This window comes from Amphibalanus amphitrite, unplaced genomic scaffold, assembly GCF_019059575.1.
Source record: "Amphibalanus amphitrite isolate SeventyFive unplaced genomic scaffold, NRLGWU_Aamphi_draft 000652F_arrow, whole genome shotgun sequence".
Classification (NCBI taxonomy): Eukaryota; Metazoa; Arthropoda; class Thecostraca; order Balanomorpha; family Balanidae; genus Amphibalanus; species Amphibalanus amphitrite.
Genome location: NW_024882146.1, coordinates 376,198 through 398,711, shown reverse-complemented (window position 1 = coordinate 398,711; position 22,514 = coordinate 376,198). Strand labels below are relative to the sequence as shown.

The 22,514-nt window shown below is 48.2% G+C and overlaps 1 protein-coding gene across 1 annotated transcript; it reads left to right on the top strand.

The window, feature by feature from the left end:
- The first annotated feature begins 447 nt into the window (after nt 1-447).
- LOC122364015 (proline-rich receptor-like protein kinase PERK1) lies at nt 448-21,625 on the top strand. Its single transcript, XM_043333974.1, has 7 exons — nt 448-557; nt 955-1,010; nt 6,563-6,645; nt 15,568-15,737; nt 16,089-16,215; nt 16,567-17,131; nt 21,486-21,625. Exons 2-7 carry the CDS (start codon nt 974-976, stop codon nt 21,623-21,625), a joined length of 1,122 nt encoding a protein of 373 aa, XP_043189909.1. The 5' UTR covers nt 448-557; nt 955-973.
- Nucleotides 21,626-22,514: the final 889 nt, after the last annotated feature.

Below are 22,514 nucleotides of genomic sequence, written 5' to 3'. Positions count from 1 at the left end.
CCTCACGGACATCGTGCCTATAGGTAACTATCTGAGAAAATGGATGAAGAACTACTGCCATGGATTGTGTTCTGGGATCCACTTAGACCATAGAACCGACTAATCCCGCATCCGTTATGTCCAGAAATCCAGAGGGACAGATTCATAATTCATTACTATCCACGCACATATACGGCTCTTCGACATAAGTTTTGTTTGCTATGGATATGATTACGTAAACGATCGTGGCCAAAGTTGACGTAGGTAAAGGATGCATTGAGCCCTGGCGGTTTTTTTTAAGCACACTTTAGTGATGTTGAGGTTACCGCACGATTAGTATGAAATAAATATCATGCAATGTATTCTGCATGACAGGTGCGTGTGTGTGAGTAACACGATATGGTGGCGGCGGAGCGGGGAAAAGCAGGCAGGGCGGGGCCAGTGTCCGCGGCGCGGGCCTGGCGCGGAGGAAGGCCGGGCAGCCGCCGAGTGGCGCGCCAGTTCGGCGCGGGTTGTGCGCGCGCGAGGTGACACGAATACCGCGGGAACCAGAAGTCGACGGAACACACGCCTCACAGGTTAGTGCCCTGGTGAATAGTATATCGGTGGTGGGAGGTTCGGCACGCAATGTTTTCAGATAGCTTTCTATGGGAGGTTAAATGCATTTTCGTAAACATTTGCCTGTTGCGAGGTTCCCATTTCAGAAAACAAGAAAACCTATGCTTAAAGTTGTCGTCAATACTGTTTTACATCGACAATAATGTTGACGTATTGGAACAACATAGCCGACCTAGATATGAACTCCATCATTGCATATTTGAATCCCGTGGATAATGCAATGATAAGTAAAGTAAGTAAGTACTGAGCTCCACCTCAAACATTCAGCCAAATACGCGTGCCCTGCGCGCTCCCGAATCAAGACTTTCGCACCACAGAACAAGGTGGACTGACCTGACCTGACCTGACCTGTTTCAGGCGGTATTAAGGCCGCAGGATGGCCGGCGCTCGTCTAACCATCAGCCTTCTAATCGGTCAGTATTTTATACGGGCAGTCTCACTCTTGAGGGGGTACGTCACCCAACACCTCTTGACTGAACAGAAGCAACCAAATCGGACCCATCAGCCTTATATATTTTGGCTTTGCATCTGTCTACGTGACAGATGCAAAGCCAAAAGATACAAGGCTGATGGGTCCGATTCGGTGGCTTCTGTTCAGTCAAGAGGCAGTGTTTTCATCAATCTCCCACCGCAAGTTTTCTGAATATAATGGACATTGGGCAACAGTAGACAGTAGATAGTAGACGGTAGTGCAATTTACTATCACCCATGACATTACCCTCACCTCATTAGCAGGGTGCCGCACTAGTCTCGAAGGCTACTTGTACTCTAAACAGCATTCAACTAACTGCCGATCTTGCCCTCATTGCTATCCATTCAATGGGAACTCCCCTAAGCTATTCTGCGTCAATCATTGCATAGATATTCACCATTCATTAGGTATACGAGTATAATGCCATTGTCCGTTGCCGTCTGTTGGAACTTGGAAACATTGTGGCGCAAAAGAGCTGTTGTCTATGCTACAAGCAATGCTCACGAAAAGGCACGCACTATTTATAAAATACATGCCGTAGCAAATCAAATCCTTATCAAGTGAATGCCTGCAGAGCAGGGTCAAGCATTTATCACCGGTATTAATAAACGTCAGAAAAGCTTTAAATGGCGTGTGAACAGCTTAAATAAAGGAAAACTGATAACGTACGCAGAACTGTGTGAGGGATAAGCCGATTCGTGTCGATGTTGTAAAATTGGTTTACCACGTGACGATGCATAGGAAATTATCTAAGTGCGTCATGTTCTACCTCTTAAGTCCACATTTTCATTTAAAATTAATTGCATCGTTCTAAAGCTAATACAGTTACAGTATGTAACTATTAGGTAACCATTTACCTTTCGGCATAAGATCTCCATAACAAATATAAGTTTTAACATTTTCTTCTTCCTATAACTTTAAAAAGCATTGTAGGCTATGCCACCATGAGCCTTCTTGAAGCATAGACACGGAGTTTTTCAATGCTAAAAAGTGTCCAATTGGTACAAGCAATGTTCGCATTCCGTCCCTGCCTTGTCCCAGCCCGCCACTGACCGGACGGCGGTGCTGATTACCGGTATATTAACTACCGGGGTGGCTTTTACCACCGACCGGCCGTCGGTAAAAACTCGCTCTATGGCCTACAGGACGGGCGAAGAGTGGGTCGCATCGCGCAGGGCCCCAGACGGCTGGTCACGTGACCTGGGGCGCCACCCGGCGAGGCGTCCAGAGGACCAAGCGGTGCCAGTCAGGGTGGCAATTGAGTCACGTGACTAGATAGCGGCGCTCATCTAAAAGAGGAGAATGGTGTAAAAATGAGGCTTGAAGAGGCTAACAAAAAAAGCCAAAAGTTTGAATATCTTTCGATTCCGAACCCAATCCAAAAGCTGTTGTTCATAGTGCAAGTATTTACAGTTTAGTCAGAATATAATGGGTAGATAGAGAGTGTTTCACTCTATTTGGTAACTTAAACTCGCCAGGGAAACCTTGCAGAATGTTGCAACTGCTTCCGTTTGGCACTCAGCGCTCGATAGTTCCTGTTGTTGCTCAAGGAAATCGATAAAAAAGATTTTAGCACCAAATCGCAAACGTTTAGATACTGGTGCTGAGGTCATTGCCTTATTGTAAGCAATGCACAATAGACATTTTCTAGACCATCATGAAAAAAACACTAACGTGCGTCCTATGTGTTCGCGGCAATTAAGCTGGCAGGGCCTCCTCTAACATACCCACTGGGTGGGCAAATGCCCACCCAGTCACCACAATTGCCCACCCAGTGGCGTCGAGTTGCCCACCCAGAAGCAAATGCAAAAATAAAGGTTTCTTCGGTTTCTTAAGCAAACTGGATGCTGTTTGAAAGACAAAAAAAGTTTTCTGGTTGCCCGATATTCAGGGGCGTAGCCAGGATTTCCTCAAGGAGTGGGCCAAACTTACAGGGGCCCAAGGTAACCCCCTAAAAATCCAGGACATCGGATTTCATCCACTATTTCTTAGAGATGGCCCAAATGAATAGAAAAATTTATTTAAAAAGAATGCTAGAACTGAGGGTGTAAGCAGTCCATGGGCCCCTGTTAGATACACCCACAAATAGCTTCATAGAGTCGCTCAGCCGGTTCTGAGGGCGGTCTGAGTGTCTTGTAGAGGTCGGATTAGGGTCCTTTAGACCGTCAAAGGCCTCTACAGCCCATGAGAGCCTCGTAAGCCGTCTGAGGGTCATATAAGCCGTCTAAAGGCCACTCAGACCGACAAAAGGCCCCCTTGCACTTGCAGAGGGCACTGTCAGGCCGACGGAGGGCCCTCTCAGACAAACTAAGGGCCTGTTCAGGTCATTTGAGGGCCTCCTCAAACCGATAGGGGCCCCTAAGATCGATAGTGGATCCGATGTGAGATCCCTCAAACCGACATAGGGTCAGACCAACAGTCGGAAACCAACAGATCAACAGAGGACCCTTCAGGTAAACAGAGGGCTCTGGTCGATCGAGGGACCCATAGGCCGTCAGGGGCCCTCAACAGAACAGCAGAGGGCCTCTCCCCCCAGGTCGGAACTCGGAAGAGTGCCCCTCATGTCGATAGAGGACCTCTTCAGGAGGGGAAAAAGCCCCTCCAGTTGATAGATGCCCTCTCGGACGAACAACGGGCCCCTCAGGCCGATCGGGAGCCGCTAAGACCGACAGAAGGCCCTCTCAGTCCAAACTCCAAAAAGGGACCCTCATGCAAATAGCGGTTCCTTTAGACTAACAGGGGGCCCTTCAGGTGTTCTACAATTAAATATGCATATTATTTTCGCATTGATTTTATTTACACACCGTTGGACCCATCCCATCCACCTGGGCCCCCTGGTTTTAATAGGGCCCCAAGGCTCTAAAATTGAGGCTCCCTTGGACGAAGTATGGCTACTCATCTGTGTCAAAGGATCTGTCGCAGGGGCCTTTGCGTCGCCAAGGCCCAAGGGCCCACTGTGTTAGCCAGGGGCCCCTATGGAATAGGGGCCACTTGAATTCCAGGAGGGGCCATGGTCTCTTTGGCCCGTCCTTGGCTATGCCACTGCAGGTGACAAGCGTTCTTTCAGGCGACCAGGGGCCCCAGGCGACCAGGGGCCCCAGGCGACCAGGCCCCCCAGGCGACCAGGGGCCCCTAGGTGGCCAGGGGCTCCCAGGCGGCGAGGGGCCCCCAGGTGGCCAGGGACCATAGGCGACCAGGCCCCCTCGGCGACCAGGGGCCCCCAAGCGACCAGGAGCCCCCAGGCGACCAGGAGCCCCAGGAAACCGGGGGCCCTCGGATGACTGCAGGGGCCCATTGGGTCATCAGGGGCACCTCGGGTAACCAGGGGCACAGAAATGAAACTTCGATATCAATTTTCTTCCAAGTAAAAGACGTTTTATCGAGGTTTTTTTTTAATATCCCGGGCCATTGCCCCCGTGCCCCCCCCCTTGGCTAAGCCCCTGCCGATATTGGTATCTGTGGACAAAGACAGCTAAATCTCTAAACACGGCTGAGCTGAACAAATAAAAAGAATCATGACCGGTTCAGGTAGCCTTTAATACAATGTATTATGTTAGTTAAAACACTGACCTGATGATGACAAGCACGCAACAACCAGCAGTATGTATTCATTTTTTACGGTACCTATATGATCATTTTAACGAGTGTAATTTCAACTTTTGCTACGAAATGCATAACAAATCGTCTTTTAGTATCTTACATGATGCCTGTCATAATAATCGATTACTGAACAAAATTTGCAACACTTATCGGTGAGGTTTGTAAATTAGGAGCTCTAACTCGCTGTTGCATCTGTAAGTCCAGGTAGCACCCCTCTCACGGCATTGGGTTTTAATCGGTATTTGTAAAAAGCAATTGTCTCGTAAGTGAATAGGCATGTACGGCCCTCCAGCAAAGGAGTGGTTGGTTAGTCGTTACGTTTTAGGCATTATAACTTCGAATGACAGAGCCACTCCACCAGTAAAATGACTCAATAGGAATAAGAAGAGGGTTCATGTGGACACTTCGGCAATGGCTTTCAACAACCATTAGATGTATTTATCAACGCAGATCGATTTTTGTGAAGTTAGCAACCAGCCACTAAATACCTGGAGAGCCGTACAATGTATATGTATATCTGGAACGAATAGACGTCACGAGCATCGCTAACCATAAAACACGCGACAAACGTTAACTTTGCAAACTATCATCTTGTTTCCAATAATGGCACAGCTTACGAGTATTTCGCCTCACCCCCCCCCCCCCCGGCCACAGGTTTTAAAATTGGTTGAACCCCAAAACAAGTGGCTGGATCCGCCCTTCATGGGCAGGGGAGCGGCGAAAAATTTTCCCCGCCCACTGAAAATCCTTAGAGGAGGCCCTGTAAGCTGGAAATACTCCATTGCAAGCAGGTGCCAAATGGCTACGATTAATACGTGCTGGTATCAGCGATTTTGCTTTACCTGGTGCGCCAGAGTGATCATATCAATGCGAGGAAAATGACGACAAAATTCATGTGTTTCGTGGAGTGGATGTGCTCCAAATAGATTTCTTACGTCACCATCCAGAACTCGGGATAAACCATACTACATGCATAAAACGACTTACTTATTGTCAGGGTCGGAAGAGTAAAATTGGCAGTCTCTGATGAGTTTAAAGGAAGGACGCTGACAGCTGTAACTTCAGTCTCCTGTGTTTAAATTTTCGTGCATGGTAGGTGGGTACCTATGTATATGGATTGCATACGGATATCTGCCCCTGAAGCTCTTTTTTGCTGTCTTAAGTCGTAATGGTTCGATACTGTGCCGCAATGACGCGCATCCAGCCGGTACAGCCTAGCCATTCAGGCGCTAGAGATTTATATGCCGCTAAAGCCCGCCCATGCCGCCCAACATCAAACATAAACTTTTCAGGGAACAAAACCTGAGCCGCCCACAAAATTGAGCCACTGCTAGCGGCCAGGTTTGATTAAAACTACGCTCAATGATAATTTTACCAGTGTGAACACATGCTGAAAACGGCCGAAACATACCTCCCCGCCCTTCATGCGCACTTGTGTTATCCGTATTTACCTTCCCCAAAACATGTGGCAGTTCGCCTTGGATTGACACTGACAGTTCAAGTTAAAAGGTTAATGTAAGATGCCTAAACCACTGCGCGTGTGTCAGTGATTTAGCCCGTTTCTGGCCAGTCCTCCGTCGACCGGTAATAGTTCACGTCGATTCTGGACTGACCAATCGTGCCGGCGTGACCGCGCTGAGCGCCGGTGCGCGACAGACACGGCGCACCGCTGCGCAACGTTAGTCACGGCCAGCGTGCTCTGTGCAAGAGGCTTTGTTTGCTTTCATTTCACCTGGATATACGTGAGACGCTTAATGTGCACTCCGTGAAGGGCGGCCGAGGCTAATTTGGAGGAATGTGACGAGTCAGTATCAGCGTATAGTGATAATATTCGCTAACAGCACGAAGCACGACGACGTATTTCTTACGATACCTATGTGCTCCCTTTCACAGGAACTTGCATGCTAGCGAGTGCGTTTGCAACGGCGAATAAAAGAAACAATCATGAAGAAAGTCTTCAAGATCTATCGTTACGGGTAAGTTATCTAACCGTTTCATGACACCAGCCTCCGATACCTCCGAAACCACACACTCAACAGTCGTACATAACCCTTTGGGGCGAAACGCTTATCAAACGGATATCGGTTGTATAGCATCAACATTTGATTGGTAGGTACTATCAAGTACCAGTGTTGAGTATGTGTCCACTGTCTAGCCTGGAGCTGCGAATTTTGCATTGGCCGATTGTCTGTCGGTTCAAGGTCATTTCCTCATTTTCTCTGCACACCTCACACCCTGTGAACGGTTGCACTGCCTTTCATAATCTACAGTTCGTGTGCAAGCCTCTGGAAACCGAGTCATTATCGCAGATAATCTGGTAAATTCCTCAGGCGGCACATTCCTTGGAGATCTGTACACTCACGCTTACACAAACGGATGCCGGCTAATCAATGGGAAATAGAGATAATAGAGTCACTATGGTTAATGCTCTCTTTACATAAGGACGGATTGGCTTGAGTGAACAGCATGCAATTAAAAAGACGATGGTTTTTCACTTACTTGCTGCAATTATTTATCAGGTTTGGTGATTGAAAGTTCTATTTGTATCAGCTTTGTTTTCTGGGCGATATAAAAAATAGACCGGCAAAGTAAGGACCCTTCTCTCATAAACTGCGACAAAGCAGCTATCGGTAGGTACTACATATGGTTCTAGCACTGGCCATTGCCTGTGACCATTGACCTTGCACTGACCTCCACTCTCACTCTTGGCCTCTGCTACCGAATATTGTGTGGTATCACAGTAGACAACTGTTCATTGTTAGTGAGCCTGCTGATAATCCGATAACATTTTCTACCCAGTTGCCCACTGTGACGGCCTAAATCTTTGACAATAGAATCACCATCCTAACCATGCCTGACGTGCTGTGCGTTCACACTGTGCGAATTGTCCTACCCCTGAGCTGCTGCAGAGTTTTCGGCGCATGACCGGTCTCAGGGCCGCGGGGGTACTGCAGGACCGCGTATGTAGTCGTGACGGCCCCCCTCCCCCGGGCCGTGAGAGGGGGGGGGGGGTCGGTACCCAGACAGCGACATGGGAACGGTGTGGGTATGGGCGCCGACAGTCGGAGTTAGCTGGGTGACGGTATATCGAGGAAATCACAGTGTACTGACCGCCAGCCGCACGTTTTGGCGGTGATACGGCCAGCGTGAGACTCACGGGCTGCGGGCGATGAGGAAGAGATAGGTGGTTCTTTGTTTACATTTAATTCATGCAGCCGTAACCGTTAGGCACTCGGTTAACTAGATTGTACGGAACATAGTATCGACAAAATGATAGGACAAGCACACGTAAAATAAGCCAACAAATAAAAACATTTCACCGAAGGTGAGAGCATCAGCAGCGTGGTATTCAATTCATGGTAAGCATGCATCATGCAGAACACAATCAATCATTTTCGGTTCCTCTCATTCGCAATCTTTTTAGCTACAAATGGATTCTTACGCCTTTTTTGTCGTTAAGCCCACAATCTTAGCTGGCAATTATAAAATGTTGAATCTCGAAAATTTATCATTTGACAAACACAAACAGATTCCATTCCAGTACCAACGAGTAGTACTCGCTTAGAAAGAGTATAGTTACAGCACAGATTACACCAAACTCCCCATTCTGCAAACACCCTTACACTTTTGCTCTCCCCCGGCCAGCCCCTGAAGCGGAACCGCCCGCGTGCACGGTCAGCCGCCGCCGGCGAGTGTCCACTTTCCTGTTGCAGATCGTGCCCCGGTCTGTGACTGGGGCTGGGCCCGCCTCTCTGGAAGGTCACGATACGCTCACCGGCAGGTGTAGGGTCGGCTCAGGGGTATATGACTCAGAGCTGGCGGGTGTATGTACTGCGCGTGAACCAAGGGATGAGAATGGAAAAGGGTAGTCTCGGGATACTGAAACTTGATCATTTACCTTCATTTAACCCGAACTGTATTGAGAGACTGTCAACAAAACGTTTTGCCCCCTTTCTCTGTCTTACACTGCCTCATGTGGATACTTAATGCGGTCGGTCCGTGATGCTAGCGTTTCATACATACCTACTGGTGAGACCGAAACCATTGGCGAAACAGTTCCTCTTCGCGTTTGCCTGCGATTCCGGGGCAAAACAGGCGTAAATGTGTGGGGAAATATGTACTTATCCTGGCAGCAGCAGCTAAAAGAGGCTCATAGAAGAACATGCTGAACGATTTGTCCTTCCCATGACTGTTCTAGTTCACACGATATTCAACGTCATTACGTTGCTGATGAAGGCTGTTTCCGTCATACGTTCTTTAAACCAAAACAACCATCGGGGAAAACACGACTCAGAGGTAAAAGAGTAGCCTCAGAACGGCTGCATTTCAGTGAACGCGCTAACCACGTCGGCATTCTTTGAGCAGTGACGCAGCGGAGCGCTGCTAACTGGCTCAGTCACCAGATGTTTAGAGATCCCGGGACTGTCAATTGCCCGTGTATCTACCGTCGTGGGAACAGAGAGCGAGGATAAAGACGCGGAGACTGGATAAAACGTACAATTAACAAGCCCCTCATAATTTGTTCCAGGAATGTCTTTCCCTTCCTTCCAAGCTTGTGAAAAAGGATGAAACTTTCAATGTTTCTTTGCCAGAAAACTAGGTCAAACGCTGAACGCTCGCATTCGGTAATCAGCCTACATAATTGTGTTTGTTCGCCATAGTAGCTCAGGTTCATTTTTGACGATTTGACTTCGCCAGCCTTAAAGGGACTATCCCACCTTTACATTAGGTTTGAGTTGAGATAGCCAAGTTTGCGGCGAGGTCCAGAAACCACTATCTATCTTGGTTGCAACCCCCGCGGCCTCGTGGTGTTGAAGAAATTCGTTCCCTTCATTTGAAAATGAGCCCTGCGCAAGGCCCAATCTCTTAACCATTAACGGTAATCTGATGACGTCATTTGCCTTTTGAACGCCTGTTCAAGTGAAGTATCACTTGATTTACGAATAAGGCAATCAGAGACACAAAATTTGTTATTGTATGAGCCGCGTCATATTTGAGAGCAAATACCTATATTTGCTGCCAAATTTCCCCCACACTGACATGAAGTAAATCTTTCATTACGTCACAGATCCGATCTAAATGACGTCACGATGAAATATAAAGGTCGCAATATCTCAAAAAGTATACGATGAAAACGCGTAAAAACTTGCAGAATTCGTCACAATATCATGAGTAACATTTCCGAATCCTAAACGGGACTTTTTTGAAGGTGGGATAGTCCCTTTAAGTCGTATTCACAGCACTAACAGTACTCACATGGTACTCTAGTCTCTGTTCCAGTTGTTTCTGCCTCTCGCTGTTTGAGCTTCTGACGAAAGGTACCTGTGGACAACAGCCATTGGTTTCTCTCAGCGTATATTATCTGGACTAATCCGAGTACATACTCTGTATATGCTGGGCTACACTGTATATGCTCAGTGTTCCCGGTTCCGTTAAAGGAAGACTGCCACCTTCAAAAAGTTTTCTCAGATCGGCCTATGATTTATTCCCTGGATAAAACAAAATTTTAGAATTCACCTGACAAAGTATCATCACGTGAATCGCGAAAAAATTATCGATTATCATACAATTATCAATCGGTTAATGTCTAGCGACAATGTTTACACATCACTAGACTTCAAGGTCATAAGATTATTACATTTTATTTGAAAAAGTAAGGTATTTTATGATTTAATAATATATGATTTCATAAGAAATTGGCCATGTTTAATTTATTTTGCATTTAACTTCGTAAAACATTTAAAAATCATGGCTCATTTGGAATGGGTCTGGCCCATGTTAAATCCCATTTCCCACACTTTTTTGGAAAAAATGAACTGCTGAATATATAAGTTTAACTTTTATTTTGACACTCCAAAATTCTTCTCTGATCTCGAAACAATCAAAGTTTTGACATATATTTGCCAAAAGATAAGAAAATTCATGTTTCAAAGTTATCGATAAACAGTAGAGATGTCGGTTTTCTTGGACTAAAAAAAATGGCATCAAACTGAACTTTGGTCTCCGATTTCTCGCAAACGGGTTCGAATTTCGGAAAACCGACTTCAGTCTGGGACATATGGCTCAGCTCTAGTGAAAACCGTTTTGTGAAAAAAAGGTGGCAGTCTACCTTTAAAAAGGAGCAATAGGAAAAAGGCCGGCATACACAGTAGAACTAAACACGATAACATTGATAATAAAAACATAACTATGCATTATGCAGTCTCTCAAGCCTTACACACTCTTAATTCCACATCTGAGGATCCACATATGGATCCCAGGATCTTAGGATGTAAATGCCTAAAGGGTGGGATTATTGCTCAGAAAACCGGAATTGTTCGAGAATCGATTTAAGTGTCACCTTCAGTTACAAGCGTAAAGGATGGCCACAACCATGGACGCAGGAGCCGTGGGGGCAATGGCGGCAAGCTGCCCCCACAACTTGAAGGCTGTGGGGGCGACGCCCCCACAACTTGAAGGCGTGGGGGGCCAGTAACGCCGCCCCCACAACTTTATTGAATATTTTCGCTAAATATTTTGCTTTTGTGTAAGCTTTAAAATGTAATTTTGGTAATTTTCAAAATGAAGTGGCCCAAATGCGAAAAGAAAAAAATGTGGTAGGTTGGTTTTGGGGACCCAAGTTGCCCTCCCCTCCACGGTTGGATAAAATGGAATGAAGGTAAAAATAGGTGAGCCGACGAAATTTACCTAGCGTAAAAAAATCATTCTTGGTAGCTCTGATATGGTGGGCATTCCTCTAACTTCTCGGTCCCTGACAGTAGACATTAGAAAATCCCTGACTCTCATTTCCTCTCATTTAGATGGGTATGAACAAATAGGTGCCGATTACGTGACAAGTACGCTTGCTTCCCGTCACGGAATGGCTTGAATAGCATTTAACCCGCGCCCCACTGGGGGTCCTGGATTTCCACGCCCTGCTGGGGGGGGTGTGTTTGAACACACCCCCCCCCCCTTCTAACTCGGCTCCTGGGCCACGCAGCGATACGCAGAGGCGGCGTTCGAAAGAGCGCTGAAAATAATGACGAAATCACTTCGGTCACTTTTTTGGTCAGGTCAAAGGTCAGGTCACCAGAGGTCATTGAAGGCAAAATTTCGCCGATTTTCAGGTCAAATGTCGACAATTTCCAAGAAGCCAGCGCATAACTCGGGAACCAATAGAGCTACAGCGCCGCGGAAAAGTGCATTCGATAACCCTATTAACAGCCTTTCTAATTAACTCTCAGATTTGACCTGGCGTCAACGGTTTTGCCTGCAAGGGGCAAAAAACTGGCAAAATAGCCGATTTTTTTAAAACAGTTTTTCTGCAATAACTTTTGACTCAAGCATAATTGTACGAGCTTACTTTTACCGGCATCGTGTTCCTCTTGTCAAGACGCATCGTATGATTGTATTTCAGTTGAGACAAGTATAATAACACGGAACAAAAATGATAGACGAACGCGTTTCGGCTAAATCACCGTCATCAGCGTCTAAAAGGAGAACAAGAGGCACACATCGAGCAAATATCACAGTTCAATCGTTTTGATTTTTACATACACTTTTTTAAACAAGCATGTGACAATGTGGTTACATTTCCTTTGACAAAGAGAAAATATCCTAAAAGAATCCTAAGAGAATAGCCACATTGTACAGTTTACACAGGTGTTGCACAATTCATATGTGGATGTTTAAAATGCCAAACAACGCCGCTGCTTTTGCCCACTTCATGAAACCAACCCTGACATTAATGGTATCACTCGTAGCAATAAACGCCGCTTCAGTAGCTTTTCTGTTGTCGCGATTACTACATGACGTGAGTACCTTTGCCCCGTCCCAGTATGGGAGATGGTTTGAGTTCTGAGCATGTAGAACAAACGCACTGTGTTGCATGTTATTTCGTAGGTCACGTCTGTGCTCTTTTAATCTCGTTCCAATACCCCTTCCCGTCTCCCCGATGTATTTCTTATTGCAAGACCCGCATGGAACCTGATATACAACGCTGTTGCCATTATCCTTTTTGTTACTTTCTCTATTTCTTGATAGCATGTCACCCACCTTTTTACCCGAAGTAAAGGACACTTTAAAACCTATAGTCTCGAGTTCTTTCGCAATCGTTGTGGCCGTGATCGAGTTCGGCATCGTGATGTATCGTTCGTCTTTTTTCTTGGTTTTTGTTGTTGAGGATCGTTTTCAGTTGTTTGTTGTTGAGGATCGATCACGGCCACAACGATTGCGAAAGAACTCGAGACTATAGGTTTTAAAGTGTCCTTTACTTCGGGTAAAAAGGTGGGTGACATGCTATCAAGAAATAGAGAAAGTAACAAAAAGGATAATGGCAACAGCGTTGTATATCAGGTTCCATGCGGGTCTTGCAATAAGAAATACATCGGGGAGACGGGAAGGGGTATTGGAACGAGATTAAAAGAGCACAGACGTGACCTACGAAATAACATGCAACACAGTGCGTTTGTTCTACATGCTCAGAACTCAAACCATCTCCCATACTGGGACGGGGCAAAGGTACTCACGTCATGTAGTAATCGCGACAACAGAAAAGCTACTGAAGCGGCGTTTATTGCTACGAGTGATACCATTAATGTCAGGGTTGGTTTCATGAAGTGGGCAAAAGCAGCGGCGTTGTTTGGCATTTTAAACATCCACATATGAATTGTGCAACACCTGTGTAAACTGTACAATGTGGCTATTCTCTTAGGATTCTTTTAGGATATTTTCTCTTTGTCAAAGGAAATGTAACCACATTGTCACATGCTTGTTTAAAAAAGTGTATGTAAAAATCAAAACGATTGAACTGTGATATTTGCTCGATGTGTGCCTCTTGTTCTCCTTTTAGACGCTGATGACGGTGATTTAGCCGAAACGCGTTCGTCTATCATTTTTGTTCCGTGTTATTATACGCATCGTATGAACTATAATGTGACCTTGAAAGGCCAACTTGAAAATTTGACCTCAGGTTAAGGTCACGACCTGACCGGAAAGGGTAATGTTGCATATCAGTCGATCCGTATCGTCGAGCTGAACACATCCAAGGCGTTTTCATTGCTCTAGCATGACTCTATCAAAAGTTATTCGCGAAAAACTGTTAGATACCATTCTTAACCTGAGATGACCTCAGGGGCATAACCAGGGGTCACGGATACCATTTGCATGTTCCTTGTGTCTTAGTTACTTGTAATTCAGTGTTTCGGAGTGTTTGTAATGGCTTTCGTCCAAAAGAGGCGCGGCGCCTTTCAATTTTCTCCCATTGACCCTACCTATACCTAATGGGGAAGTCGCAAAATTGACCTGACCTTAGGCATCGATATCAAAATTCTGAGATAAATATTTTGTACATACTATTGCTCTTAGCAATCGCTGAAAGTATCAAAGCTATCGGCCACTCGGTGTAGCTAGGGCAGACTTTGAAACTTTTTGTGAGGTGAGGTCACTTCAAGTAACCTGGTGATCTGACCTTGAATGACCTTGGTCTGAAATTTTCACAACATGTGTAGAATTGATGTATGATCAGGTGTGCCAAATTGCTTCGTGACTCGCGTGTCCGACAAGGTCCTGGAGTTCATTTTTTGGGCCCAGAGGTGAAGTCCCCAATAATTTTACTGTTTTACGTTTTTTTCTCTCAAATATATCTGATTACGTTATTCGACATTTTGCGAAATGAAGTGGCTTATATCCGAAGAGAAAATTTAAAGGGACCCTCCCGGCTCCCACCTTCAAAAAAGTTAATGAATTGGCATGAAAGTGATGTCGCTCGGTCCAGAAAGAGCAAAAACGAATATCTACCAAATTTCATCGAAAAATATTCACCGGTTTTCAAGATATTAGACTTTTACTTTTGTTTACTTTTTGAGATCTCCGCTGTTCCTAGCGACTTTATTTGAAAGTGCGGCATTTGTTGCGCGCAAAGCAGCATATACCACCGCATGCTACAAAACGTTTTAGTCAAACATTTAACGGACGTTCGAAAGCCTGATGACGTCATCAGATTCCCGTAATGGTTAAGAGATAGGGACCACGCTGGTCCCACCCTGCAAGTTAAGGGAAGAAATTTCTTGAACACCATAAAGCTGCGGGAGTTGCGACCAGGATAAATGGTGATTTCTGAGCCTGGCCGCAAACTTGGCTATCTCAACTCAAAACTAATGTTAAGGTGGGAGGGTCCCTTTAATTTAGGGTACCTTTGTTTTATCCCCGGAATCGGTCTCCACCACAGCCATGACCCTTGCCCCCACAACTTCAAACTCGTTCTCGCGTCCCTGGCCACAACAGTACAGCCACTTTCCAATTTCACATTTATCGGCTCATGACAAGGCACAACCGAATAACGTGGTTCAGGTGCTCGACTTAGCTATAGGTTGTGACGTACTCGTCTGGATAGCTTTGAAACAACGCATTTCCGCAATGAATCATGCTGGCCGTTCGCGTTAGATACGTGGAGTGGTCTGCAGTATGTACAAAACTACGCTACGTAGAAGTAAGAAGCTCACGCTAAAGATAAGCGAATATTATCCTGAGCATTTCCTTTCCTGGAACTTATTTGATGCTGAACCGAGTTTCGAGCCACTTTGGTAGTGTTAACATTTACATAATTTGAATGTGCGGTAATGCCCTGGGTTTTTGTCGCTATTTCGCCTAAATAAGTAAAGAACAGTTCGATCTGGATGTCGATTATTCAATATTCATTACTGTTAAAAACTGTTATGAGCTGATGCGTTTCAATACGCCTTACCATTTAGGTACCGTCCTCTATCGCTTTACGCCATCCGTGCATAGCAGAGGGCATCATTATTCATTTGCCCTATCATACTAAGGTTTAGTACAAACGAGTGCTTGGCCGATAACCATTCACATTTACCCGAATAACTGACGATCGAATGGATAAAACGTCTTTCCTTTTCCGGCAGGCATCCGACCCGACTGCGGTAAAGCTCGAGTCACACGGCGCTGACTCTGGACAGGTGCTGCCATCTGGCCCCACTTCCGGCGACCACTACGAGGTGGCGCTGGGAAAGGCCACCGTTATCCCCGACCCTCCACGAGCCAGCCTTCTGGAAGGACCCATGCCGGCAATGAAGTACGTTTAAGGCAGACAGCTTCTTTGTAACGTTATCAGTTATCACCTGTTATTACAATATTCCAGTTGGCAACATGAGGTAGCATCTGTGCGTTTCGAAGTTTGCTCGACCTGTCGTGAATGATGAAATCATACGAAAGAAGCACCTATAAGCAATAAGTAAACGCCTAAGAACGCTGCGTCTAATCTGGCACCGCTACCCACTTTTCACTCATTGAATAAAACGTGTGCAAGCCAACTTAATCATACTACCTCTGTTGATTGGTGAAGCATTAAAAGTGAACTACGAATGTAGGTACAACACCCATAAACCTATGTAAATAAATGTCACGGTATCTTCTATGTCCTCAGGTTTAGCTGCAATGGTGCGTTTGGCTATTTCGTGGAGCCGTCCTTCGCCTGCAAGGCGTTTCACTACTGCGACAGAAAGGGAGAGCGTTACACATTCCTCTGTGACGAGGGAACCACTTTCAATCAGGTGAGATGACGTCTGGGAAGCTAATCGGTAGATATGACTATTGACATTATATCGATGCACTCGAGGCGCATTGTATATTGTATACCGCATGTCTCGTTTTTTAAACCTGAATCTCTATATCTTCGCAGCTGTGTCATCACATCATGTGACAAATACAAGAGAAAATAAAATTGCAACAGTGGACAGCCACCACCGATATATTTATTTATCAAATGAACCCGTTTGGTTAGTTTGGTCACTACAACACACCCCAATCTTCTGACCTACGAGTGCGTCATGTGTGGGAGAATGGAAAAATTAATCCTAATCGACTTGTTCCAGTCTTTCTAATTGCCCGTTCCTCCGTTTCAGGTTCTGAACCAGTGCGAGCCCGGGCAGGCTCCAGGCTGCGGTGGAGCCAGCTCACCGGAGCCGGAGTCTCGCCCGGAGCTCACCTCGGAGTCTCGCCCGGAGCTCACCTCCGAGTCTCGCCCAGAGCTCAGCTCGGAGTCTCGCCCAGAGCTCACCTCGGAGTCTCGCCCAGGGCTCACCTCGGAGTCTCGCCGGCGGGGACAACCGGAGCGTCCGCACAGTCTGCCGGACTCAGTCGAGAAGAGGGCCGTCGCGGCAACGCCGATCAACCCGGACGGCGACATTCTGATCGGCTCTGAGTCGGTACAGAGTGAGCGGCTGCGCCGGCCGGCGCGTCCCCGCGGCCAGGGTGACCGGGTGGGGGCACAGGACGAGCCGGACGCTCCGCAGCCCCGCGTGGTCACCATCAGTCCGAGGGTTCCCGTCTCGGATAGTATCCGGTCCACCACGGGCAGACCGCTGCAGCTGACAGACGGCGGAGCAGAAGTTCCCGGCCAGTTCCCCAGTGGACCGGCGAACTCGGCGCCATTCGTCAACCAAGCCGGGAACCAGAATCCATTCCGGGGTAGCGCACCCAACGGCGCACCGTTCTTTAACGGTCCGCTCCAACAGCAACCGGGCCTTGGTGGCAACTTCGCTGGACAGAATCCTGGTCCAGTGGGACAGCCTGGTGGTTTTAATGGACGTGCTACAGGTGTCAGTGCTCCAGGTGCCAACATCGGTAGCCCTAGCTTTGCCTTTGGCGGTCAAAATCCCGGCTTCGCTCCCGGCTTTGGTGGAATAGACCCGGCATTTGCGGGGCCAACTGGAGGTTTCAATGGTCCAAACGTCGGATTTACCAGTCCATCGCCTGCCTTCGCCCGATCAGACTCCCCATTCGTTCAGCAAGATCCCCGCTTCCAAGATCCTAGATTCATCCAGCAAGACCCCCGTTTTGCTCAACAAGACCCTCGTTTCGTCCAGCAGGATCCCCGTTTTGCTCAGCAAGACCCCCGTTTCATCCAGCAAGATCCACGATTCGTTCAGCAGGATCCACGTTTCGGCGGTCAGCCAGACCCTCGTTTCGCTGGCCAGGGCCCCGCCTTTGCTGGTCAAGACCCACGCTTCGTCGCGCCTGGAGCCGCCTTTAATGCTCCGCCTCCAGACTTCAGCAGCGGGGTACCGTTTGCCTTCAGGGAGTTTGGTGGAGTTCCAGCCAATCAAGGTCTGCCTCCTGCCACTCCGACAGACGTGAAGGATGGCACTGGACCGACTGAAGATAAAACTCAGGGGGATGCTGGTGCGATCGGAAACTCAGCAGCCAAAAGCAGAGGACAGGAGGAGGCGACGAAGCAGGCCAGCCAGAAAGTGGGACGCTTGAGTGGTGAAGGAGGTCAACGATCTCGACTACGAGGAGACGGCACTCCAGCTGGTTTTTCACCCGTTGTTGCAGAGGAGGACATCTTTCAGTCTGCCCCTGGACCTGACAGCCATCAGATTGGCTTCCAACAGAATGGATTTTCGAGACCTGACGGTGCTTTTCCATCTGGGGGCCAAGCTGCTAGACAGGGAGTGAACGATTTTCAACAGGTATCTCAGCGTCAGAATCCATTTACTTTACGCGACAATAACCCCGGATTTATTCCGAGCGACACCAGATTTATTCAGGGAAATCTGGAGATCTTATTCCCGCAACAGTTTCGTGATGATCCTAACGGATTTAGGCCCATCAACCCAGAGGTGTTTCGAGCGGGTCAGGATGGATTCTTAACGAATCAGAAACGTTTTGCCCCAGCGCAAGAAATTTCGCCAAGTAGCCCGGGATTCGTTCCGGGCCAAACAGGCTTTTCACAACAGGATAGGTTTTCGCAAGACCAAAATAACTTCCAATCGCTAAATGGCGACATTTCTGGAGGATCAAATGACTTTACCCAGCGACAGACGCCGTTTGCTCCAGACCGAAGAGGAGTTCCATTGAATGACAATGTTCAAAGGAAACCAGATCAGTTTTTACATAACAGACAAAAGCCGTTGGCATTTGACGAGCCATTGAGGACAAGGGAAGGTCAAGACTCGTCAAATAATGGAAGAGATAACATTAACTCTGAAGAATCCCTACATGATCGAGGACCAGTCCAGCCCGCTGATCTCAATGATCCCAACCAGGAGTCAATTAACCTTGACAGCAAACGGAAACCAAGAGGTCGCATAAATCGTGGCAAATTTCCTCTCACACGCGATCAGTTTTTCAAAGCTAAGGAAGAATCCAGACTTGCTGATGAAAGGGTCATTGAGAAAAGAAATGAGAATGGGGAAATTCTAGAAAATGCGTTACAGGGTAGTAAATCTGGGTCAGATTTGCCTGGCGATGAGCTGAACACTGAGCAGACAAGACTTAGACCCACTCATTCTGGTTCTTTGCCCGAGTCAGCAAGGGGCGGATTCAACAGAGCTGTGCTTGCTTTTGATCAGGATGGGTTCCAACGAAGTCCAGATGAACGAAATTTTGAAAGAAATATAAACAGATTTCCATCAGAACACCGGAGCTCTTCTGCCAGGTTCCCTGGAGGATTCCGGCCAGCCCAGGACAGGTTTTCGCCGCCAAGCCCAGGGTTCCCACAAGATCGTGATAGATTTGAACAGGATCGGAGAAGGTTCCCAGAGGATCAGCAGATATTCCAAGGAAATCGGGGAAGGTTCCGAGGAGATCGGGGACGTTTTACTCCGGAAGGCGGGATATTTGCTCAAGATCAAGTCGGATTCCCACAGGAGCAGGGGAGATTTTCGTCGGGTCAAGGAAATTTTGAACCTGATGAAGGCAGATTCCCATTGAATCAGAATGGCTTCAATCCAAACCAAAACCAATTCATTCGGGACCAAAATAGGTTCTCATCAAACCCCAGCCAATTTACATCGGAACAGGGCAACGTATCGCCGACTCAAAACGGTTTTCCTAACGGTCAAGACAAATTCACTCAAGTTCCCGCAGACCAAAACAGAATTCCAACAAGACAAAGCGAATTTCAGTCGGACCGAAATAGTTTTACTACCAACTCAAATCAGTTTAGGGTCAACCAAGGTAGTGCTCAACAGGAGCAGGACCAATTTTTTGGCCCCAACTTCTCCCAAAACACACCCGGGTTTCCTATTCAAACTTCATCAAATCAGGACCGATTTGGACAAGACCTGAACACCTTCAACTCAAACGATAATAGACTGCAACAGAATCAAGATGGATTTCCACGCATCCCAAATCAGTTCCCGCAAAACAACATTGACTTTGCGCAGGGCGTAAATGGTCTCAGCCAGAATAACGACGGTGTTAGAGGTTTTGGTGCATCTCGTCTGCCTCAAAATCCTAATTTCTTTAATCAAAATGACTTCGATTCCAACCAGTTCCAGCCACAGCGGGGCCCAGCGCCGGGACAATTCCCTTCACGATTCCCATCTGTCCCTGACAGAGATGCGTTTGCTCCGCCGAAGCAAGGAGGTACACGTGGAAACCACATTGTAGAAGATAATGATTTCTTTGATGTGACAACTGCTCCTCCACCTCGCATAATCGCCCCCCTACCAAAGGACATGATTGAACATATGGACAAGAGTGACGCCGGAATCACTCAGGAGCAGTCAACGCCAGGCATTCCTCAAGGAAGTACTCCCTCGGGACCAGGCAGGGGTCTGGGTCGGCGTCGCAAGCCGCCTCGGCGCCGCCCACCCCCTCGGGGTCACGTCAGCGCTATCGCTGGACAGAGCGGAGACTCACAGAGTCCTATTGAACATCCGACCACGCACCCGACGAGTAACGAACACGAAACCGTCACTATTAATCCATCCGGGGGTCGGACAGGCTCTATAGTGCGTCATCGCCAGATCGCTGTTCGTCGACGACAACCGAACGGGCGGCGGCGACTGGGACGGCGACGAAGCACCACACCTGCGCCAGAAGTCACCACGGAGGCTGTGGACGTCACTGAGCCTTCCGTAGACATCACTGGCCCCTCGGGAGAGACGGTCCCATCAGCGACCACCGTCGCCACGACACCAGGTGCTGGAAGACGTAGGAGGATTGGTGTTCGTCGCAGGTTGCCTGGAGGCTTTCGGTCACGCGCCCGCACTCGTCTGAGGAGGCCGGCACTGACGGACACGTCAACAGGGACCTCGGGACAAGGGGTGGACGAACACCAGTCCGATGCTCTCGCTGATTCAACGCTAGAACGCCCTCAATTTTTGGACTCGGATGTCTCTTCTCTGTCTGGTGATGGCCTCCTGCGAGAACCAAGCAACCTTGACTCGACCACGGTGAAACCTGATTTTGTGCGAAGGCGTCGTCCCGGCGTGGCGGCTCGACGAAGGCGGCTACGAGGACGGCAAAATACAGCTAGGACTGCGACATCAGTTTCTTCGTCTTCTTCTCCAGACGCTTCAGTGACATTGCCTTCAGCTGCGTCGGCTGCTGGAACAGGCCGCCGTCGGTATCGCGAAGGAGACGGCGAAGGTAGTCGGCGAACGGTAGCTGATGCGGACCAAGACAGCTCTAACGATAACACCTGGCTGGATGGCACAACCGCGCCTGGCTCGGTTCAACAGCAGGATCCCCATCCCGGCTCCCGCCGTCCTCCCCGGAGAAGGTTCCGGCCAGGTAGACGTCGAGTGAACGACTTTGAAGGGTCAAACGAGAAGCCCACAGGCGCAAATGCAAATGGACAGCGTTCCTCAAACATTGGGATTGGAGAAGTAACTGGTTTTGATCGATTCCAAGGAAGTGCACCGAGTGGATTTGATTTCAGCAGTGGCGCTGGTTCCCAGAATTTCGCTGGTGGAGATTTTGAACGCAATAACTTCGGGCAGCATCGTTTCTCGGATCCCACATTGGTGCAGAATGACTTTCTAGATTCCGCCGCTTCTGGTCCTTCTGATTCGCTGACGCGTCCTGGCAGGCGTCAGCGGTTCCGACCCAACGCTCAACAGCATGTTCCTTTCTCTGGTCCTGCTCGAGGTCGTGACGTGTTTCACCAGCCCGGCACCTTCTCCACCTCGCCTTCCGCTGCTGCCCTCGCCTCCACCGCCGAGCCTGTGACGGCACCCACCCGAAGGTTCCGTTTCACATCCCAAGACCCAGCTACTCTGCCTTCAACTGAGCCGACGACAAGTGAAGCACCTCATGAAGAAGTCGTCACTGGCCGAAGTATCGGCAGGGGTCCTGTGACAATTGTTTCCACGGGTAACAGCATTCAGACAACGAGCCCCGCGCTCGAGGACACCGCCGTCGCCGCCGAAGGAGTTCGCTTCAGCTGGTCCGAGCCCACCTCTGCGGCCGAGACGACCACCCGTCGCTCTCAACGACCCTCCCTTCCAGAGGTAGCGGACCTGCCTCCTGATCTGGTAGACCGTAGGCATCCACATTCAAGATCTTCAACCTCACTCAGTGATATGCTAAACGGTCGTCGTCGGCACTCAGATACTAGCAACGAAACTGGCAGAAACCATCGCACAAACCTCAGACATCGGATACAGCATGCACGAACCACAGAACCCACACGCGCCACTCCACATCCAGTGCCTCCTCCAACGGAAGCAACGCCTCCAACGACCTCGACAATAGCAACCACGAGCGCCACGCCGCAGGACAGCAGCGCAACTGGCAAGGGAGACTGGCGTGCAAAGCCCTGGACGACCAGTTTCGCGAAGGCGGCGGCTAAAGGCTCCGTCTCGACTTCAGAAGAAGATGTCTCGTTGGACTCCATCACCGAAATGGTCGTGGCAACAACTACTCAACGGCCAATCCCTGTCACTCTAAGTGAGGAAGAACCGCGCCTGCCTCTCCAAGATCTTTTTGAAAATATTTAGGATGTCCAAAATTCCAACAGCTTCTGGGTTACAGGAGTACTAATCGGTAGTATTTTATAAACTTTGTTGAAGGTTATCGTAACTTTCCCAAGCGTCACATGATTTGTGGTGTACGTTGT

Excerpts from the sequence above, each read along its gene's own strand:
- LOC122364015 (XM_043333974.1), top strand. The coding sequence starts at position 974 with ATGGCCGGCGCTCGTCTAACCATCAGCCTTCTAATCG. Across the intron at positions 6,646-15,567 it reads TTCAAGATCTATCGTTACGG|GCATCCGACCCGACTGCGGT; the intron begins GTAAGTTATCTA and ends CTTTTCCGGCAG. Across the intron at positions 15,738-16,088 it reads GGACCCATGCCGGCAATGAA|GTTTAGCTGCAATGGTGCGT; the intron begins GTACGTTTAAGG and ends CTATGTCCTCAG.